This window comes from Plecotus auritus (genome assembly GCF_963455305.1).
Source record: "Plecotus auritus genome assembly, chromosome: 6".
NCBI classification, from domain to species: domain Eukaryota; kingdom Metazoa; phylum Chordata; class Mammalia; order Chiroptera; family Vespertilionidae; genus Plecotus; species Plecotus auritus.
In genome coordinates, this window is record NC_137773.1 from 50802164 (window position 1) to 50825399 (window position 23236).

At 37.8% G+C, this 23236-nt stretch overlaps 1 protein-coding gene across 2 annotated transcripts in view; it reads right to left on the reverse strand.

Annotated features, from left to right (window-relative positions):
• SLC7A11 (solute carrier family 7 member 11) overlaps positions 1 to 23236 on the reverse strand; it is an 86779-nt gene that overhangs the window by 22205 nt on the left and 41338 nt on the right. For both annotated transcript variants that reach the window (XR_013960967.1, XM_080675829.1), the window contains exon 7: positions 213 to 336. Coding sequence is in view for 1 of the 2 variants with exons in the window: in XM_080675829.1 (XP_080531955.1) it covers positions 213 to 336 (124 nt within the window). In the remaining variant the exon portion in view is untranslated. The remainder of the gene's footprint in view (positions 1 to 212; positions 337 to 23236) is intronic.

Consider the following 23236-nt stretch of genomic DNA (forward strand, 5'->3'; position numbering starts at 1 on the left):
AACACTACAGAGAAATCATATAGGATTTTAGCTGTATCAGTTAAATGGAATATGCTAAGGTGTGTTCTAATTTTTTTAAGATGCTCATTATCATTCAGGTCAAGAAAAGATTACTGAATTTCAAAACGCTTTTCTGCTGGAAGGAACTAGTATAAAATTGCATCAACTCATTAACCTAAATTCAAATTGGCATTTCCCCAACTTGGACTTACCACTGCCACTGCATTTGAAAGCAAGAGCTCTTCAGCACTAATGGTCGTAAAGTAGGCCACATTCGTTAGCACGTAGCCGATGGTGACGATGGCCATGGATATACCTATGGCAAGGGGGATGGTTCTGAAATGCACAAAGGAATTGCCTATTAATCATCTTTTCGTTATTCTTTTTCTAAAATCAAGGACCAGAGGCTAATTCAAACAAAAAATTAAATGGTATGTATGATAATTATAGGCTTTGTTGGGTACGCATAAACATTTCACTGGAGTGAGGTACCACGCATCCTTTGTAATGTAATAAGGTCCATGGGGCAGATGCAGAGATTTCTGTAGTCTTGTCTCCTGCTCTACCCCATTCCTGGACTCCATGAATGCTAAGGCAGTGTTTCTTTAACTTGAGCATGCATCCCTGGAAGGCTTGTTAAAACACAGATTGCTCAGCTCCAGAGTGTCTGATTCCGTAGGTTTTGCATTTCTCACAAGTTCCTGGGTGGTTCTGATGTTGCTGGCCAGGGGCCCACACTTTGAGAACCACACCTTTCAAATACTAATTCGCTGCCTTTGCACCTTTCTGATACTAGCCCCCACTCCCCCAAATGGTCTTTCACATTCATGGGATTTTCCCCTTCAGGAACTTCCCTTACCAGCAAATATTTTTTGAAGTCTGAGAGTAGGATATAGCCACCTTTCTAAATGATAGGAGTAATAATTTTGCATGGAACACAAAAAGCACAGAAGTGCTCACAATAATGACTTTGCATGGCCCTGCTGCAAGTTCAAAGGAAGCTTAAGGTCATGAATGTCTATTAAAGCAACAGTGAAGATAATCCCATGAAATCAGAGGTGACGTGCTGGGAAGCACATAGGGCCGGACAGTGCTGACAGGATGCAGCATCAAGAAATACCCAGTGCAAATGCAAGGTTATGTCTTCATTTAATGCACTTGGAAAGCCAGGAAGTTACTGACCCCAATAATTTGATTCCATATTACTGATACACATTACTTGCTTCACATAATCACCTCTTCAGACTCTTTCCCGTTCAAGCAACTTAAACCTTCAGCTCCCTGCATAAAGGCTGATGGGTTTTTTTGGCCTTGGAGCTTATCAGCCCTCATGGAGCCTTAACCCTGCTGGTGTCACTAATGAAGACCTCAATATAAATAATTTTTTCCAAGATGAAAACACAGTTCAGAACCAGGGGAAAAAGGGGGGGGGGGGGCGCGGGGGAGGCACAGCCTGCCTCACTCCCCAAGCCAGGCAGGTTTTCGCACACTAAGTCCCAGCTCATTATGCTAAAGAGTGCTGTAGAGAACAGGCAAACCTAGCCAGTCAGCCTCTGCCATTCATTATGCTGCTTAGAGCCTGACACTCCCCTGGTCCCCAAAGTCTTAAGCCTTGATGGAGAAACACATTGACCTCTAAATCCTGGCATCCTGTTAGGAAAGGAGCAGATGCTTCCTTTCCCCAGTGCGGGGAGGGTCCTGTGGAATTTCCTCTTAACACGGTAACATGCACTGCTAGTTGTGATTGATAAATGCTCAATTTAAGCAAAGGAAATCAGCAGGCCAATTAGATACAAAAGAGTGAATGGCACAAGGCCAATTAAAGATGAGTTCTGTTTCTTTGAAAGAAAGGTTACATGGAAATGCAAAGGGGAATGAAGAGGAACATGAAGGTCTATAGACACCCTTTCAATCACTCACTGTATTATTATAAACTTGAATCCTTTCAGCTTTATAATGTGCCCACGTGGGATGCTAAGTTCTTTCCATGGAGGAGAGAAAGAGAGAGGGGAAGAGACACTCTGTATTCCTTGCAAGAATAATATTAAGAAATGAAATTAAGAAATGGTCAAGCAATGAAAAGGTTCTGGTAATAAAAAGGTTCTGGTAATAAAAGGTTATGGTTCAGTGCAGTGAAGTGACCTAACCTGCCCAGGACAGGTAGTCCTGTCTCATCACATGATGCTGCAAAACAGTAGAGAGAAGTAAGTCTCATATTTGGGCTGTGGGCTCCCAGAATGGAAGCCAGAATGCCAGCTTCCCCCTCTGTTTCCTGTCTGGAGATTATGGTGCTTCTGAGGAAAGTTTTCTAAATTGATCTTAACAGAAGGGATCCTAAAACAACCAAACAACAAAAAAAACACACTAACTCTCCAGGTTAGTTTTCTCCCCCGTCAGCTTGTCAACAACAAAAAACAACACCAGCAGCTGCTGCCATTTATGTGGTGTCTGCTATGTGCCCAACATTTTATTAGGCACATTACATGTTTGCCTCATTTTATCCTTGGAAAATCCTGCAGGTTGGAAACATCATCACCATTTTATACATGAGGAAATGAAGTCTTAGAGAATTTAAATAACTGTTCAAGGATACACAGCTGGTAAGTGGAAACACAGAGTTCAGCTGCAAGGTCTCGCCTACCTTGAAGTCAAAGCATTTTAACCACTAATGTGTGCGCACGATCTCCTGTGTGTGGGTCCTCAAACACTGACTATTGATTTTCAGGGAAATCATAATTGCTGAATATAATGTTTACTGGAGAGCTCTTTTCAAGGCTGCATTTCTCATGCAGTCACTGAGAATGCAGTTACCATAAATGAGGAAAAAATACTTATTCCATGATTTCTACCCTTTTTCTGTGTAACATGAACTATAAGGTATAGTTTCACTGTTTAGGTAGTAGATTTTCTTTTTAAAATTAAAAAGACAACAGAGGCTAACTTAATTAATTTTGTAGACATGAAGGAAAAGTAAGCATGCCTGTCAGGTAAAATTAACTAGATTAACAATTTTACTATCAGCTAAATATACTAGATAGATATTAGGGGGAGAAGGAATCAAAGGGCCCTAAAGTATATGACAAGAGAGATGCTCTAACCTTGCTGCAATTCCTAACACACCTAGTAATTCCTCTCCAGGTAAAATTAAGCCCTGGGAATTGGAAGGGTTGTGACAAAATAGCCACTCTCTTCTGTCCTGAAGTTCTATTTCACTTGGACAAGGGGAAGGAGGAGAGGGGATCATGGCCGCCTTGAGAGAAACAGCAATCAGTTTAGGAAGAAATCAGTTGATTTGTTCAGAAGGGCTTGGCACCAGTGGTTAACTCCTGGGTTTCAAGCGTCAAAGCTTAAGAGCTGCTGGGTGAGCTGATAAAAGGTACTAGGCCATGCCAGAGCATCTTTCTAAAGGCTTCAGATGCAGAGGGCAGATAAGCATGGTTAGTAACCCAAGATTAAAGCAAATGGTACATGATAATAAAAGGAGTTGCAGAAACTGCTAGGCCACTGATGTTTCACAGCCTCTGAGTGACTGTGAGGCAGCCACTAATTCCAAAGGCAACAAAACCATTGTCTTGACACTGAATAAAAATTACTCACACCTATGAGGTCTACTCTTTCTCAAGTATTTGTGAGTGTCTGTTATGATTAACAAAATACAAATGTATTGAAAAGAGTCACTTAATCCCTAAGAGTTTTTGTCATTATATATAGTCTTTTCAAGTAACAGGCATTAAGTTTGTGAGAATATGGTATTTTTCATATTAGTTGCAAATGGTCTTCAATCAAAAGGTCTTGAAATACCCTTCTCATAGGTTTATTTTGAATTGGTGCCAATAACCAGTCTATGTCAACAAATATCTATGGATAAATACTTGTTTCATTTGAAATTATTACATGGAAGTCTGGAACAGCTGCTTCAAAGCACTTTCATTCTAAGAATCCAAATGGTCCCAGTAGAAATAGCTCATAGTTTACATTTGTATAATCTACAAATCACTAGCAAATATATTTGATCTTCAAAACTACACATCATTTCAATTTTTTGTGTGGAATGAGCTAGAGTCTGAACAATTAATAAACAAAATTCACAACAAACCATTGAAATAGGAGGTAATACTCCCCTTTTCAAACAAGGGAACTAAGGCTAAGAGGGGTTAAGTGACATGGTCAAAGTAACAAAGCAGTCAGTGGAAGGGCTGGAACTTGAACCTAGCTCTTCCAACTCTAAGCTCCACATCCATGATATATCTTATCATATCATGGCTGAATTGTACCTACTTTAACTCTATGTACAAGGTCCCTAGGACCCTTACATGTTGACAAACATGTATGATATTTTATATAAGTGACACAAATTGATATTGATTGTTACAATGTGACATATTTTAAGCCAAAAATATTTTTCTACATAGCTAAGAGTCATCATAAATACACATGCAGCATGGGTTGCATTTTTCATATGCTTTGCAACTATAATAGATCCAGAAATAACCATTGTTCCCAGGGCTTCATATTGGCTAAAAAGACTTGCTATGGGAGCAGAATGAGTAAACCTGGTGTGGTTCTCCAGAGAGATGAGCACACTAAAGGTTACAGGGATATCTGATATGCAGACCATATGAGTAATTCCATAATTACTCGAATTTAGGATACTACTAAAATTGTTTTATAACCTGATCAAAATCTTCTGAGATTTGCATGAACCAAAATAAATTCCATATAATCCCCTGTGTTGAACACACACAATGGGAATCATAGAAGTCATGGATCCTGGGGCATCTAAAATTGTCTTTGAGCCATGGGCCGGGCATGATGACAATTCTGTTAAAACCTGCTCTAGGGTATTTGAGTATTCGGAAATCTTTAAAGACAAGTTGTTGATGCTTCACATTTTCTATTTAAAAATCATTAATATTTTAACACATGTATTTGTAATCAGGAAAAAGGAAGGAGGAATAAAAGGAGGGATTCATAAGGACCAGAAAATGCCAAACTTCTTAATATGTGAGATACAAAAAAAAAAAAAAAAAAAAAAGGAAAACAGGGTTTTTCAGAGTATTTTTTAATTCTGTTAGTAAACTAGAGACTATTTGTTTATATAATCGAAACATAACTGTGATTCATCTCAACATAAAGTATTTAAAATTACATTAAGTATCTTTTGATTACAAGTATTCATTTTAGAATCATACTTATTTCACATTTTCTTTATAATGACCCAAAAGAGACCTTGAAAGCTTTCCTTTAGATCTGACCCATAAATTACTCGAGCATTTCTCTTTTTTACTTATAATTTTTTTTGCAGAATTACTGTTAATTTTATATTACCACTGCTGTTAATTTTATCTCATGTCTCAAAATTCTGTCATATGTTACAGACAAAAAGATAAAGTATATATCAAAGAAATTTTATCTATATTTTTCATTCATATGATTTTTCTTCCATACATTTTTACATACTTTCCCTGACTCTTGCTCATTCCAAACTCTCCTGAAACCCCTAGAAATGGAGCTGTCCTGTTTGGCTATGTGATTTTTGATATTTTTTAGCAGGGATTGGTAGCTTTCCAGACTTGAAACAATTAGATTACAGATGACTGGACTCATACGAATCCCTTTATGTGTTTTCAGTGATTTTGCCTCATTGTCATTTAGTGCAATTACTATATGTTTGTTTTCCACCATGAGTGGGGATTGCGCTGTTAATAACAATTTTAAGAAATGCATTTGTGGAAACACAGCAAGTCATTGGAGAGATGGCATGGGTTGTACTGGAAGAAAAAAAAAATGTACTGAGAGAGGAAGAATACATTCAATAAACCTATTTATGAACATCCTTAAAGATCCATGGTTCATGTTCTAACTTAATGACAATTTCTGGGCCAGCGCTGAACACAGTGATGTGAGAAGCAGATTGTCAAATATAGGTACACAGTGATCTCACTGATTTCAAGCATTAAACACCTGCCCTCTGCTTCTTACATGAAGGCTATGGTTGTTTTCACTGAGACATTTTGCATTTCAATACCACGGATGTCTCATCTAAATCTCACCATTTTCCACTGTCCACAGATGGAGAGCTCCATAAACAAAAAGAGAAGACAGAGAGACCTGTAGGGAGATGTAAGAAATGAACAGACACAGATTAAGAGACTGCAGGGCTGAAGGAGGCTCCTGGAAAAATGTACGTGGACACATAAAGGAGGGAGAAACGTGCAGCAAAACCACATGGAAAAATGAACTAAAACTTACAATTCAGAAACAGGGTAATGAGCAGTCAGAAACATTAGTATGAGCATTTTTAATCCCTTAAAATACTTTATTTATTAACCCTACTATTAGAATAAATTCATGCCTAAATAGAATTATTCAGCAAAATGTAGCTTGTGAGTAAATTTTCATTTGCTTGCATTTCATACAAGTAAAAATTTGCATTGTCTGCATCTCATTTTTCTCATATTCTAAAGATTTAGAATATGTCTTCCAGATATATTACAGTTGTCCATATTTATGGGTAAACATCAAAATATAAGTAGGTGAGTTTGAGTGCGCAAACACAAAATTGGTTTCCAATAAAATGTTAGCAATTAAATAACTGAGACAGAATAGTTTAATAACAATAAGTTAACTTTCACACTAATGTTCAATGCTTATTTTTGTTATATTGTGTTTTTTTTTAATATACCTCTTCAATTTTCATTATTTTCCTCAGGATTTGGTCTAAAGTACACCAAGGTAATGCAACATCTCAGTGAACCGTTTTTTTATAACGAAGTTCTTGAGATTCACGTGTATGGCTGCAACCATTAACTACCCACCACTATTTTGTGTTGCTCTTTCCAAAGTAGAAGTTATTCCTGAGAAGCAGCAGATAGACCACATTTCCCAGACTCTCTTCTTTCTAGGTGGGAATGTGATTCGTTCTTGCGTGTCAATTAATGTGGCAATTTAAGGCCGAAGTGAGGTGCTTAAGAAGTGGGTTGCCTTGTCACCCCATTCGCTGACAACTAAAGAGTAGCAAAGCCACATTCTGGAAGGAATCTGGGTCACAGACCCAACCTGTGGAAGAAAGCCCACCAGTCGCCAGGGACACCAACAGTGGACGACTATTCCTTAAGCTAAAAATTAAACTTTTGATTTTTTAAAGCCATTGAAAATGTGTGGTTTGTTTGTTACAGCAGCTGGTATTACCCTAACAATGATGGGCTACATTATATCAAGACTTTTTGTAAATCTCAATTAATTAGTTTATGTAAAACTTAAAATGGGTCCTATACTATATTGTTTTATAATAAACCAGTATGTGATATAAAATTCTTCAAGTAATGTCCCAATGACAAAATCAAATAAAAATATTTGCACCCAAAAAAAGCTAGGGTAGTGAAAAGTTTATTATTCAAACTTCCCAGAAACAGAGCAGAGAGCCCATTATTTTGAAACATAAACTCTCCTGCATGCCTGGGAACTGCCACCAATGCAGCAAAGATCAAAGTATAATTGCCCCTTGTTTTGTCCAAGGATACATAATAAGATAATGAGATGCTAAATTAATATACTAAAAACAAGACCACATAAAATAAATATACTCACTTTGGCATAGTAAATGAGATTTAGAGTCAAAATTCCCTCATGCCATGAACATGTATCTTAGAAGGAACTGATAACACTTCTATATACACATAAATCAGGTCTATTCACATTTTTTCTGATCAGCACACAATAGGAAATGGAACAGGTAAACATAGGAACAGTCACCCATAACAAATGAACCACTACTTCTACCACTAAGAATTGATTCAATACTTCGGACCAACAATGATGAGTCTAATCATTAGTAATCATTTCAATTTGATATCTGGTGGTCAAGTGGATATTTGGTTTTCCAATTGGATGCTCTAGGAACCAAAATAGAAAATGGACAATTGGCCCAACCAGAGTGGTTCAGTTGGTTGAGCATCATCCTGTGCTCCAAAAGGTTGCCGGTTCAATTCCCCATCAGGGCACATACATACTTGGGTTGTGGGTTTGATCTCTGGTTGGGGCATGTCCAGAAGGCAACTGATAGATGTTTCTCTCTTGCATTGATGTCTCCCTCTCTCTCACTTCCTCTCTCTAAGCATGTCCTCAGGTGACGATTTTTTTTTTAAAGGGACAATTAATAGGATTACAGGCTACTCTGTTTGCACTCATCTCAACCAGTCAGTCCTCTTGTTTTATGTATTAACTAGTGCCCTGGTGCATGAATTCATGCACATTAAAAGGGAATTAATTAGAGGAAATATTTTAATATTGCTTTTGCCCTTTATAATAGAAGTGTCAGAGATGAAAGAAAATTAGTAAAATGTATATGAAAATCTTCTTCCTGTCAGAGTCTGGGGCATGCCACGGGACCCAGAGTCAAGTCCCTGTCCACCCATGTATATATTTGACCCTATGAAGTTGAAATAATTTTTAAATGCAACAAATTCCTGTTATACTCAGAGTAACTGAGGGGAAAATTCTTAGTGGGAAAGCTATGAAGAGATAGGAGCACCAATAGCTATGGCCTGGCTTTAGTCAAAAAGGTAAATCCACATGGCAGGGCCACAGAGAACATGACACAGTGGCTGAATGGAGCAGTAAAGAAAAGCGAAGATGAGAAGACATAGAGTTGATGGGTTAAGCACCCTGCCGGTTTAAAGAGATGATATGTCATCGTCAAAAAATGAGATGATGAAGACTTGTGATTGGAACAGTTGACAGCTCCCTGAAAAGGTCACAAAGGCCCACAGAATGGCAGATCCTCCTGCAAGCCCTCCCTCTCCTCTCCTTAGGCTGTCCATTTACAAAGATTCATATTCCCAGCAGAAATGGAAATGTTGTGATCTTTTATCTTTCAGCTCAAAAGTTAAATCTTTTGAAAAATAAGCTTTTGTGCCTTCATTTTATATTTATTATGACTTTTCTTAGACTACAAAGATTCATAGGCAAACCTCTCTCCAGGGATAATTTGTTCAAGTCACGCACAATGTGCAATGGCCAGGGGACTATTTGTCCTGGGGAAGCAGAGGTGGTCCTTAGATATACCCACCACTTAATTTCCTTTCTCTTCCACATTTTCTCTTAGTCCCATTACCCAATTAAACCTTGCAACAAAGAACAAAATTATATATACTACCTCAAGTGTAAATTGTCTTTTCACAACATCTTTTCTCTGGAGTTTCACCTTTGACATTTGCTTTATCTTGATTTCAGAGAATTATGAACAACTCTCTGGACAGCAATCTGAAGGCTGGGTCTAGTCATGTCCCAGTCACTAGCAGGGACACAGGAGCTCACTGGACCTCTCTGGGCTTAAACTTCCTCATCAGTTGAAAAAGGTGTTGAAATAATGAAATCTGAAGTCCATTTCAGTTAAAATTTCATGATTCAATCCCTTTAGCAAATAAAGCAAATCCATAAAGATTGTTTAACAGAATACTTTGAAAAGTCAGTTGAGCACTTGCTCATCTATCAGAGCATCCTAAGGAAATTTCTGCTTTGCCTTGTTCTGTCAATCAGAGGCGAGAATAGGACGCCGACTTTACAATCTCCTCTCCTGTGTTCTGAAGATTATGATTCTATCCTCAACCAGGAACACCAGCGCATTAAATCACCTCCCATCACTACAACTTCAAAGTGTCAGCCTGGCTGGAAAAAAAATCGATCATTACCACAGATCATGTAAAGGATAAGTGGACTGTTCACTCTTCTAGAATCTAAAATGCGGTCTGAAGATCAGGCCAGGCCTCCAAAAGGCTACATACGTGGAACCTATTATCACAGACACTCGTGGACTGTCTTTATAAGTTGCTGTATTTTATACCTGTAGATTCATCAAAACTTAATGGCAAACAAATTTTTTTAATCCATCTGAATTTCAGGAGGGCATTTGTAGTAATATTATTAAGGATGCTGTCATGTGCATTCTATCAAAATCCTTTATATAGAGTTTACTCATTTAACCAATGTTTATCAAATATATTCTTTATGCTAGCCATTGTTATAAGTAAAGAGATAAAGATATCAACCACTACAAAAAAATGTATTCTCTAATGGAACCTAAAATTCAAACAGATAAGATACGCAGGGCCCTCTTCCTGGAACACAGTTCTCCCACCACCTCTGGGTCCGCACATGGTTGCCTCAATCTTGCCAGCTAGTCTCAAATCAGAGTCTCCCTCTCTGGGAAATCTTCCCTTCTTTTCCTAAGTACACTCCCTACCCCAGTAATATCCACCCACTACTCTTTTTTTTTTTTAACTAATTTTTTTTAAAATATATTTTATTGATTTTTTTACAGAGAGGAAGGGAGAGGGATAGAGAGTTAGAAACATCGATGAGAGAGAAACATCGATCAGCTGCCTCCTGCACACCTCCTACTGGGGATGTGCCCGCAACCAAGGTACATACATGCCCTTGACCGGAATCGAACCCGGGACCCTTCAGTCCACAGGCCAATGCTCTATCCACTGAGCCAAACCGGTTTTGGCCCCACTACTCTTTTTTAATGAGAAACAAACAAACAAAACATCTTCTAACTCCTGTCTTTTCAAATAACTTTATTTATGTATCCATACTCACCAAAGTCTACAAAGAAAGTAAAGCCATTCACTGAGCATTATAAAGTGCCTTCAAAGTATTTGCTCTGAATCTCTAGTGCAAACACTTTTGAAAGGGGTTGCCAGGAATGTTTTTAACCCTCAAGGATAACTCCACTTTTTATGTAGCTTGTAACCATATAGGGAAAGGGTTGTTGGCCTCGTTGGCCTTTGATATTTTTGCTTGTTTGTTTTACCAACCTCTTATTTCTAAGACATGTCCTAAAAGAAATGGTTCGTTAAAACAGAGAGATAAGATAACTACTTTAGAAGATGTAACTTGGGATTTAAAAACACACACACAATTAAAATAAAAGCTTGTTTCCAGTAGTGATGGGAAGACATGCAAAACTTGACCATATTTAAATGATTTCAATCAAACCAAGCTATCATTTTGACTCTTCCTCCTATATTATTTACACAGCTGTGAGGTAAATCTGTACAAACCTCCCCAAAGAAGATTTTTTAAAAAATGGAAGCAGTGAGGAGGAAAAATAAAAAAATTAATAAACAAGCACAGTTAAGAGACAGCTTTAACAGAGAAAAGAAATGTTATTCCACCAAGTGCTCATATGAATTGTAAATTATTAAATCTCTAAAAACACCTGATTTATGAACAGGATAACACAGGCCCTAGCCAAAATCATTTTTAATAAAAAACTGGAAACCTCCTGAAGTTCATCTCAGATTTAATATCAAACACAGCAGCCATTCATGAACATTTCCCATAAGACAGGAACACAGCACGACATAACCGGTGGGCAGCCATCAATGGGGAGTCAGCAGTACAAACAGGGTGTCAGAACCATGGACAGGATCAGGCCTCACAATCTAGAGGAAGCAGCCAATGCAAGTGGGCCACAGACTGAAATGATGTCACCAAGGAAGGGTAGTGGGGCAAGAAAGACTCACTTCTAAATATACTACAGCAGCTGGCTCCCACTCTTGGACAAATATTGAGCTTCCTAAATGACTGCTGCATTTGAGAGAGCAACACAACTGTTTTATGTTGATTTCTGTACATAAATTTAGAATATATCAAGTGAATTGGAACCACCATGAGGAAACAAAGGGTAGTGCCCAGCTGGTGTGGTTCAGTGGTTGAGTGTCAACCTAGGAACTAGATCATGGTTCAATTCCCTGTCAGCCTGGGTTGTGGGCTCAATCCCCAGATGGGGGCATGCAGGAGGCAGCTAATTAATTATAATCTCTCATCATTGATGCTTCTCTCCCTCTCCCTTCCTTTCTGAAATCAATAAAAAAATAAATAAAACAAAGGCTAGTAATGAAATAATCTAATATTGCCTTTCTCATTTCGTAAGAAGAATAGACACATCTAAGACGTGTAAAAATATGATTGAAATATTTTCCAACAGATGTTTGGTTCAAAAATAAGGATGCCAAGAAAATAGTTATTATTCTTCCTAATATATATGTCTTAGGAACTGTATGTATTACTCTGTTTATAACCTATTTGTCAAAAGATTATTTCTCAGGAATATAAATCAACTAGTTGCATACATATATAATAACTAAATTCATTCACTTTTAATCCCTTATAGGTCAGTTTCAACAGTAATAAGGGTCATAAAGAAATAATTTTTGCATGTTTCCATTGACATTTCCATTAATATTTGGGCATTTTGTTAAAAATGTTCTGGAAAATAGAAAATCATTATAAAAGGTGCTCTATTAGAATTCAGGAGCTTAAAAAAAGGTCAAAATGGTAAAAGATTAAAACTAATATTATTGGCAGCTACCTTGTAAGTTACTTTCATTAGCTACTGGTTTTTTTTTTAATCTGAAAAAAGAAAATGAAGAAACCAACTTAACAACTAACCCTAGTACTCAAAAGAAATTTCTGGACTAAAAGGGAGTTAGTCATACATGTAGAATATATACTTATATAGCACAGATTATATTGAAATAATATAACCAAAATAACTTAAAAACTATGAGCTTTATATTTCAAAGCATTATACAGATTATTTCCCCATGCATGAAAAGCTAAAAGTAGAAATGGCCTTCATACAAGTATAAGTTATACCAATGTTGATTTATTTGGAGAAAAATAATAATAATCAATGCCACCTTTCCCCCAGTAAGAACAGAGTATTAAAACTTCTGATAATAGTCTGGCCAGCGTGGCTTAGTGGTTGAGTGTCGACCTATGAACCAGAAGGTCATGGTTCAATTCCTGGTCAAGGCACATGCCCAGGTTGTGGGTTGGATCCCTAGTGGACGGTGTCATACAGGAGGCATCCAATCAAGGATTCTCTCTCATTATTGATGTTTCTATCCCTTTGTCACTCTCCCTTTCTCTCTGAAATCAATACAAATATATTTTCTTAAAAAACTTCTAATAATACTATAAAAACTGTATAATAATTGGCAGATATATCAATAGAAAGGATAAGTGAAGCAGAATAGATTAACTTAAAAAACAACTTAGTTTAAAACATAGAAACTTAATATATAACACAATGACTTAAGTCAAAATTTATAATGTGAGTATTATAAACTAGTAAAAATATCATAAACTAAGGGGTAATATTAGTTTTCAATAAATGTTGAAATATTTGGAAATTTGGAGGAATATCTAGAGCCTACGTTGAATCACACTAAAAGAAATCCATTCCAGATTAGTTAAAAAGTTGATATAAAAAGAAATCAAGAAAAAACAAACAGAAAATCCCAATGAGATTTAAATGATCTAGGGATAATGAAAGATTTATGATATAAAAGCAATATACAGAAGTGGAAAACACATGATTACAGTTAAATGCAGTTCAATTTAAACATTTAGCTTATTAAATTAATATATTTAAATGCAAAGTTCTATAAGCTGACTCAATAAAAAAAATTTAGTCACATGAAAGTGTATGACAAAATTTTTGCAAAAAAATATAATGAAGAATTATATTTGTATACCCATAATATACAAAGAATTCTGTTGAATCACAGATTGCTCCCAAACGGCAAACACATACAACTACTAAACACAGGGGAAATATTAAGCCCCCTGTGTGATTAAAAAAATGCAATTTAAAACAATGAAGTGTAATTTTTGCTTTTTAATTAACAAAGATTTTTGTCAGTAATGATCCATGCTGGTTAAGTATTCTTAGCTATAGCTATTGCGAGAGGAAAGTGATATACCCACTCTGGAAAGCAACTTGGTCACCCACAAAGAGACTTTTTATAAGTTCACTAGAGGCCTGGTGCACAAAAATTTGTGCACTGAGTGGTGGGGGTCGGGGGGGGGGTCCCCTCAGCTTGGCCTGCGCCCTCTCACAGTTCAGGAGTCCTCAGGGGATGTCCAACTGACGGCTTTAAGACCACTCCCTGTGGGGAGTGGGCCTAAGTCACAGTCTGGCCTCCCTCTGCAGAAGGCGACCAGGCTGGCCGATCAGGGGATGGTGCCTCCTCCCTCACCCCTCCATTGCCACCCAGCCTCCCTCTGTGGGAGGTGACCAGATGGGCCAATCAGGGGACTGTGCTGGCCCCCCTCATCACCCCTTCACCACCACTGGTCGCTGTTCCCCCCCCCCCACATCACCGTTCCCTCCCTCTGCCCTCTGGCATGCGCCTTGGCTGGCCTGGGGCTGCCTGCTCGCCGGCCCCGCCTCCCGCTGACTGGTCATTCTGCCGTTTGGTTGATTTGCATATTATGCTTTTATTATATAGGATTGTCTTTGATATATTACTCTCTCCTAGCATTCTTCCTAAGATAATAATTGACTACTTACAAGGATTTGTATATTAAGTGTATATGGTAGCATTATTAAACTAAGAACAACTGAAAACATTTTCAATGCCTAACAGGAAAATTAGTAAATATTGGTACATCTACCCAATGAAACACTATACCACCATTAAAAATGTTACTTACTGCCCTAGTTGGTTTGGCTCAGTGGATAAGAGTGTTGGCCTCCCAGGTTCTATTCCCATCAAGGGCAATATGCCCAGGTTGTGGGCTCGATTCCCAGAAGGGGACGTGCAGGAGGCAGCAGATCAATGGTTCTCCTTCATCACTGATGTTTCTGTCTCTCTCTCCCTTTCCCTTCCTCTCTGAGATCAATTTTAAAAAAAAGGCATTTACTGAGACTTTAAAGATCTAGGAAAATTAAATGAAATAACATGAAGTGAAAGAAGCAGGCTAGATCTAGATGAATAGAAAGAGCTAAAGCGGAGCTGAGATACAGCAAACCTAGGTGGCAGGGCAGACTTCAAGGTAGCTTCAAGCTGCTGGGGATACAGCAATGAGTGACAGAGGAGGCTCTGGTCTTCATAGGGTAACAGACAATAAACAAACAAGTAAGTATATTATATAGTGCCAAGGTAATAAAGGAAGTGCATGTGTACATTTATCTTAAGTACTATAGTGCAATGCTCACATGCATGTCACTGGGACACACACACACACACACACACAGTGGAAAACACCTGTCAAAATAGTAACAGAGAGTACTTTGATGTGAAAATGAGATGATAGGTGATTTTAATTTTCTTCTACATATGTTTTGGCACTTGAAAATGGACTACCTACTATTATCAAAAGAAAGAGAGAAAGGCTACATACATATTGTTATTGAAAAGATATGAAAATCATCATGTTTTACTTTGACTTTTTCTCCCACTAGGGTACAGAATACATAATTTTTTTTTCCCTTTCTATCACTTGATTGATGGATTATCTGATCACAATAATTGGGTGGAGATTTGTGTTGTAGCCCTTTAAAGAATGGAATAAACAAGCTGTGACTGAGAACAAACATATTCGGGATATCTTGTGCTTCTTGGTGGCCCTAGATCAGAGGTGTGCAGTTAGGCAGGCAGGGCTGAGAGGTAATGGTATTGGCCCAGGAGTTGCTATAGAAATGGCAACCACAGGAATAGTATTTACGTATTTTGGGGAGAACAGGAAACTCTGACTCTGTCTAGTCACAGGCTTGCATCATACAGTTGACGGTTTGAAAAGCACCTAAGAACCCAAACTGCAGCTTCCTCCCCACCGCACTTCAGAGTTCAGGCTGTGGCTTGGCATGAAGACAAACAGCTCCAAGACCCAGAGAGGAACATCACTGAGATCAATTAGCAGTTGCATTTTCCCAACATTTGCAACTTGATCACCTCTCCTGAACAAGTGTTGCAGCATTATGGGACCAAAGAGCCAAACTCTTATATACATTTAAGACACATTTAACCTTTCTGGCACCAGACCCTGGGCAGCTACAAAACAGGATTTCAAAATCATGACCTCCTCTTCCTCTCTATCTCACTCATTTCTTTTGTCATTTGCTGGTTCAAAACAAAGTTAATTGTGTCTTCTATATCAATTTCTCTTTCGCTTGCCTCAGGCCAGAATATAGGAAGTGAGATTTTGATTGTTTGACAAGACCAATACAGAAAGAATAAATATTTCCCCCCAAATAGATATCAGAACTATTTAAAGTATATCTGTAAAGATGTTAGAGAAAACAAAAAGCAGCTATTTCCTGATAATATTCTATCATTTCAGCATTTCCTAATCATAAAGCTTCTGTTTTAATCTTGTAACCAATGACCTTCAATAAATGACCTGGAATAAATTATTTAATTCTGCTAGCCAAACCTCATCCATTATGTGTTTGAATAACAGCTTTAGAAAGTTGAATGCAGGCAAATGTTAATGCTTTTACACATTTTTAAAAGCAGTTTTGTTCTATTCTTAAATGACATACAGGTCACTTCTAATGATTACATTCCTCCTCCAGCTAATTTCAAGGCTACAATCTTGCCATATCCATCTCTCTCAGATTTGTATTCAACAACACTAACTGTTTCGAAAGAAGACTAGAAAGGAGTTGGGATTTTAACTTGTAAATATAGACAAATCAATCCACCTCTATGGCTTCAATTTCTTTATCTTTACAATGAAGGCTGGATAATTTGAGGGCTATTTATGATTCTAACATTCCAGGCCTTTGCAATTTATTCTTTCAAGGTCAAGTTCATTGTGTTTTTAATTGTAACAGTGAATTAGACTAATAAACTTGGCCAGCCATGCTAATGTGTGAAGGGAAGAAGGGAAATGTGTAGAGAACTATTTGTATACACAGGTCACATAAAATTCAAATAATTTAGGGACATTATCCTATCCTATCCCTGAAAGAATGAACTTGATGGTAGAATGCCAGGGAAGGAGAAGTGGCATCATGAAAGGCCAACAGGAAAGACACTTTGGAGGAACTGAGACATGTCTATAGAAAGCATTGCATGGTGAGCAATCAACCAGGATCAAGAAATGACTGCTGATAAAAATAATCCTATATAATAAAGAGGCAATATGCAAATTGACCATCACTCTAACACACAAGATGGCTGCCCCCATGAAGTCAAAGATGGCTGCCCCCATGTGGACACAAGATGGCCAGCAGGGGAGGGCAGTTGTGGGCTATCAGGCCAGCAGGGGAGGACAGTTGGTGAAGACCCAGGCCTGCAGGGGAGGGGAGCTGCCGGGGGGGGTGGGGGGACCAGGCCTGCAGGAGAGGGCTGTTGGGGCAACCAGGCCAGCATGGGAGGGCAGTTGGGGCGACCAGGCTGGCAGAGGAGGGCAGTTAGGGGTGACCAGGCCGGCAGGGGAGGGCAGTTGGGGGCAATCGGGCCAGCAGGGGAGCAGTTAAGCATTGATCAGGCTGGCAGGGAAATGGTTAGGGGGTGATCAGGCTGGCAGGCAGAAGCGGTTAGGGGTAATCAGGCAGGCAGGCAGGCAGGCAGGCAGGTGAGTGGTTGGGAGCCAGCAGTCCTGGATTGTTGAGAGGGGTCCCAGATTGGAGAGGGTGCAGGCTGGGCTGACACCCCACCCCATGCACAAATTTCATGTACCGGGCCTCTGGTGCATTGTAATTTTCAGTCTTTTTCTCATTATGTGTTATATATTATAAACTTTAGTTTTTCACTTATTATAAAATATTACTGTTATGCCATAGACTTCATTTCATAAACTATTTTCCATATAATATTGTACATTCTACTGTATAAAACAGTGGCCTTGGCATTTGACCACCAAATGCTCAATATGCATAGTATTGAATATTGTTAAGCTTTTGTCGTAGATAGCTTTTCCTATCTTTTCCACATGTAAATTTTATGAAAGAAAGGGAATATGAGAAAAGGGGGAAATGAGAATATGGCACAGTAGTAAACAGTTACCTGGGAAAACCATCTGATTTTTAAAAGCTATGAGCTTGTCTCCATAGAAAAATCAATGCAATACTATATGTTTTTAAAAAACAACTTCCAAATGTCAGAGATTAGAAATGCCTCACTCTGAGACTGAGATAATTTCTGCTTCCCACGGTAAGATGTTTCAAATAAGGGTGTCCCTTACTTCATCGTAATGGATTTCAAACCCAAAACATAGGCAGTGCAGAAGGAAAGAAATAGCTTGCCCACATTCCTAAATCCTGATTTGATAATCCCAATTAGATTACAAATGAGCTAAAGACATGATATTTGATGACAATAATAAAAACTAAATGGTCTACCATTAATTAAGTTTCAACTATAAGCAAGGTATTGTCAGATATATCAATCAGTATGTTATTTCTAATTCTCACAAAAATGCTGCAAAATGAGCATTAGAATGCATGTTAGAATCTCTCTCTCTCTCTCTCTCTCTCTCTCTCTCTCTCTCTCTCTCTTTCTCCTTCCTTAGGTAGACAGCATAAAAAAATAAATAATGCAATCCTAACTGGATTATTGGAAATGTCTAATGCTTAAAGTAGAGCTATCATCTCTGGCTAGTGTGGCTCAGTTGGTTAGCGCTTCATCCGTGCACCAAAGGGTCATGGGTCTTATTCCCAGTCAGGGCACATATCCAGATTGTGAGTTTGATCCTGGTTGGAGGGTGTACAGGAGACAACAGACAGATGTTTCTCTCTCACATTGATTTCTCTCTCTCTAAAATATAAAATCAATTTAAAAAATAGACCTATCAGAGAAGATACCTCTTTGCATAGGCAATTACCTCAATATGTATGTAGACTCTTGCGAAAAATAAACACATAGTAAAAGGCTAGTATGAACATCCTGTAGCACAGAGGTTTGTAAGTCATTTTATTTCTTCTGTAGGTATATGTGATAATAACAGTGAGAAGAATCCAGGATTTATCACCACACACATTACTGACTACCCAAACAAATCTATTACCATCTGTATTCTTCCTGGTGCATTCCACCTATCATGGACCCAGTACTTAAGGTGACCCCACTGAATCAGATGCCAGAGCTTGATCTAATCCTCGATCTTCAGACCTAATAATTGAGTTCCCTTGCTGCTGGGGTGTCAATCTGGCTTCATTGCCCCCATGCATACTTTCAAACTTACCATTTCTAAAATAACTCAAAAAACTTTAGCCCTATATAATCTTCCATTCATCATGAGTTCCAGAAATTGGCCACAGAATCCCTTTTGCATGTCAGTATTTTTGACACTTTTAACTCCTGAGACAGATCTTCTGCCTATGTTTCTATCCCTTGGCCATGCTCCCAAAATAATACCTTCTACTTGTCAAACCAGGTACTTGTGTGTCATCTACAAGAATCATAGCACATATTAAGTTAGTTGAAAGGTAACTCAGAATTTGCTACTCTATCATGCCTTTTCTGTCGCTGAGAAATTGGAGGCTCGGAGAGGATAGAGGATGTAGCTAAGGTCACAAAATTAAATATTTCCAGACCAGAACTAGAACCTTAGTCACTTGACTCCAAGTTCAGAGCCCCTTTCCTAACACCAATGTGGATCTCTTTTTACAACACCAGCGTGAGTGATCGCACTGTGCCTGGTAGTGCCAGTTGCCTCCCAGGCCGACTCTTGTCCTGTACTGGTTTTGCTATTTCCCTCTTCTCTAAGCCTACCTTTCCCCAATACAAAATGTTTAAAAGTCAGATCTTTAACAGATCTTATTTAAAATATTTCCAAACTCTGATTTAGGATTTCCATTTGACCTTAAAATCTGAGGGTTTCCTTTATCTTACTAGTACCAGACACTCCTGTGTACAACATGCTTCCCCACATTGGTTCCTATACATTCACCAGCCTAACAATAGAGCCATAATATTATAGAATTGGAAGCAAGTCTGCCTCATTTATTCAACCTGCATATCTAAAGAATTACAGCTAAATGATAATCCTTTTATCTCTTTTGAGAATTCCAATGCCTAACCAAATTCCCTTTCAACACTTTTGAACATACATTTTACCCTAAAATAAACTGTCTTCTCATTTAATTTAATCTCATTAGCTCTCCCATTAGCATGCAGAATACTAGTAAATGATAGCATTCTTTTCATAAAAAACAAGACAATTTGATGCTTTTGAAGAGAATATGTGAACACTATGTTGACTCATCCTTTCTCTCTAAGCAGTTCTGTAGCCCATATCTTTGGCCTGGGAAAGTGTGATGCTATTTACCAGAATTCTCTGCCACATGATATGTCACCTTGTTTGACTCCAGCAGTGGTTCAACTCAAGGAGGCGATTAGCTTTTCAATGACATTTGCTTTTATTAAAAATAAACACATAAAAAAAGATTGAAATGCAACTTTTCAGATTATAATTCCCTTTAAACTGTATATATGTAGCCGAAACCGGTTTGGCTCAGTGGATAGAGCGTCGGCCTGCGGACTGAAGGGTCCCGAGTTCGATTCTCGTCAAGGGCATGTACATTGGTTGCGGGCACATCCCCAGTGGGAGGTGTGCAGGAGGAAGCTGATTAATGTTTCTCTCTCATCGATGTTTCTGGCTCTCTATCCCTCTCCCTTCCTCTCTGTACAAAATCAATAAAATATATTTAAAAAAATAAAAATAAAAATAAACTGTATATATGTAATAGCAAAAAATCTACTGAGTCTGCAACCACGTTCATCTTCCCCAAGCACTGCTTCACATATGCTCAAAACTTGCGACATAGCCCCCCATACCCTGTCCCATTGGCCAATGGATCAGGTCCAAAACTCTTGTAGTAATGGAGGCTAAGGTTCACTACATCCCAGCTTCCACACATAACTACCATTTTGTCTTCTACTCTTCACAATCCTTTGCTTTAGGGAGAGTAGTTTACACATTATTCCCTGGAACCACTAAATAGTTCCTGGCTTGAGGTACACCCTTCCCTGTCTCAGATGCCTTCACTTCTCTATTCGACCTTTCTAAGTTATACTTTTCTTCCAACTTCCTCTTCCATGGCAAAGTTACTTCCTTAAATCAGTCATTACACCACCTGGCACACCCATGGATCACTTTGCTTTGCTTCCCAAAGAGACAAACTGGCAGGTTGGAATAAGTACGAGCATTGGAGCCAGACAAATAGTCCATGCATTGTATCAAATATGGATTATAATCCTAGTCTTCTCATGGACTATTGGCATGGCTATGGGAAGTGACTTCACTTTTACAAGCTTCAAGTTTCTCAACTGAAGAATGGAAATAATACATCGTATTATTAGAAGTGCTACCCTGTAATCCATCTAGTATTCAGATTGAAAAATACCATTGATAGTTTTAATAAAATTTATGCATTTTTAAATTAAGCAAAAATTCATAAAAACCATTTGGGAGTAAATTAACACTGGTGTTCTTCAGTTTTGTATCAACTAAATAGCTTCTTTTCTACAAATAAAAATAACAGTTTAGATACATGATACCAGCCACTCAGATCAAGACCTTGTTTGTCAGATTTCATAGAGTTTCTTGGTAAGATAGTGAACCTAAAAATAGGTGACTGCAGCGAAAGTACAAGTAACCCATCCATTATATCTGCACCATCAGTCAACAGTGTGAGGATGACAGTTTGGGTGTGGGCATAGAAATATTTGGTTCAGAAGAAAAAAAAAATCTGCCAAGAAATTCATTCTGATTATGATGCGTGAGTGTATTCCCACCTGAAGGAGGTTAGAGACTATTAAATAAAAAGCAGTTCTCATCATCTTCTGAACCTTTTAACAACTAATAATCGGTACTTTGCTGATGATGCAGAACAACTTTTCAAGCTGATTAATAGGTTATGTGTGTAGAAGAGGCACCCACGTTCATAAAACAATTATGCTAATCCTCTAAATTTTTTTCAAAGATTATGAAATATTCTAATCTTTGAAGAATATAGGTTTTGGTTGCAGATAGTATTTGTATATTGCCTGTCGAGCTCATTAACATTTTGAATTTCACATATTTTACCCTCACAATCCCATGAGAACTGTAATAGGAGGATTATTGCCCTCTATTTAAAAGTGGTAAACACAGATTCGGAAGCAATTTAGAGGTCTATCCAAGGTCAAACAGCTAGTTAAAAGAGGGCAGGATTCAAATTTTGGTTTCCTGAACCAGTCCTATTTTCAAAGACTCAGAAAGTGACTATTTTTACAGTTCATCAAAGTGAAGGAAATCCTTTATTAGAAAGTCTCAACTTCACTTGGCTCACTTCAGATGTTTACACTGGTATCACATTCTAGCTGCACCTATACAAATTCAGAAGTTGCTCAATTTCCTGAGTAGATCAATAAGCAGAGTCAATGTTTGAATATGACTAGAACAAAACTATAAAAATTATTTCAGTGCACGGCAAGTGTCAGTGTAATGGCCTGATGCATCTTGTCTCTGCCTATAATAAACAACATGGGATATTATCCTATTTTTGTGAGAATCTTAAAACAACACTGAATCTTAATGAATGCCACCCAGCAGGTCACAGACTAGAGATTAGTGATCTAAGAAGTTTGTCCCCAAATATAATTCAGAACGTAAAATTTATTTATGAGCCACCTATTGGGTATAGCCATCAACTTTTAAAGCTAGGCATAGAGAAGGATAGCTGATTTACATAAATGGGAATATGAATTAAGGGAGTTACGAAAGTGTAAACTCAAAAGCAGAAGCTGTACTAATGGCTAACTTATTGCTTCTGATTGTAGAAAGTATTTCCTTTTAGATAAAAAGATTCCAACTCTGTTATCTCCAGTGTGTGTCACTTAATTTCTCATTTGTGTTGTGCCTATTACAGTCATGACATTTGGCCTACCCTACCTATGCCACCCAACCCACAATTTATCAAAGCTCGAAATGGTCATAAAAATTAGCAGGTTGCTAATCACATGCAAGTGAACATATTGGTAGCTCAGTTCAAGGAAGTTATAGTCAGAGTCTCATTTTATTGTGTATGGATTATATCTGTTTAAAGATATTATAGAGGAGATCCATGCATGTGGTGAAAGGCTAGATTAGATAGTATCCATGGTCCCCTCTAATTCTGAAAATTTTTGAATATCTTATGGATAACTAAAGAGAACAAAAATAGAGGGTAAAATTAAATCCGTCACTATTATTGCTCCTAAAGAATGAGTTTATGAGTCAACACTCAAAATGTGAATTTCAATAATATTAAAATTCAAACTTAGAAACCACTAATATGAAAGGATGTAGAACAGCTAAAATTAAAAAAATTAAAAAATCTAAATGACTTCCACAAAGCCCTTGAAGGATTATCTGTCTTCTTTGTTTATTGCCTGATAAAAATTATAATATAATCCTATAATTTTTGTGCCACATATTTGGCACATTAATCTTATATGAACAAACT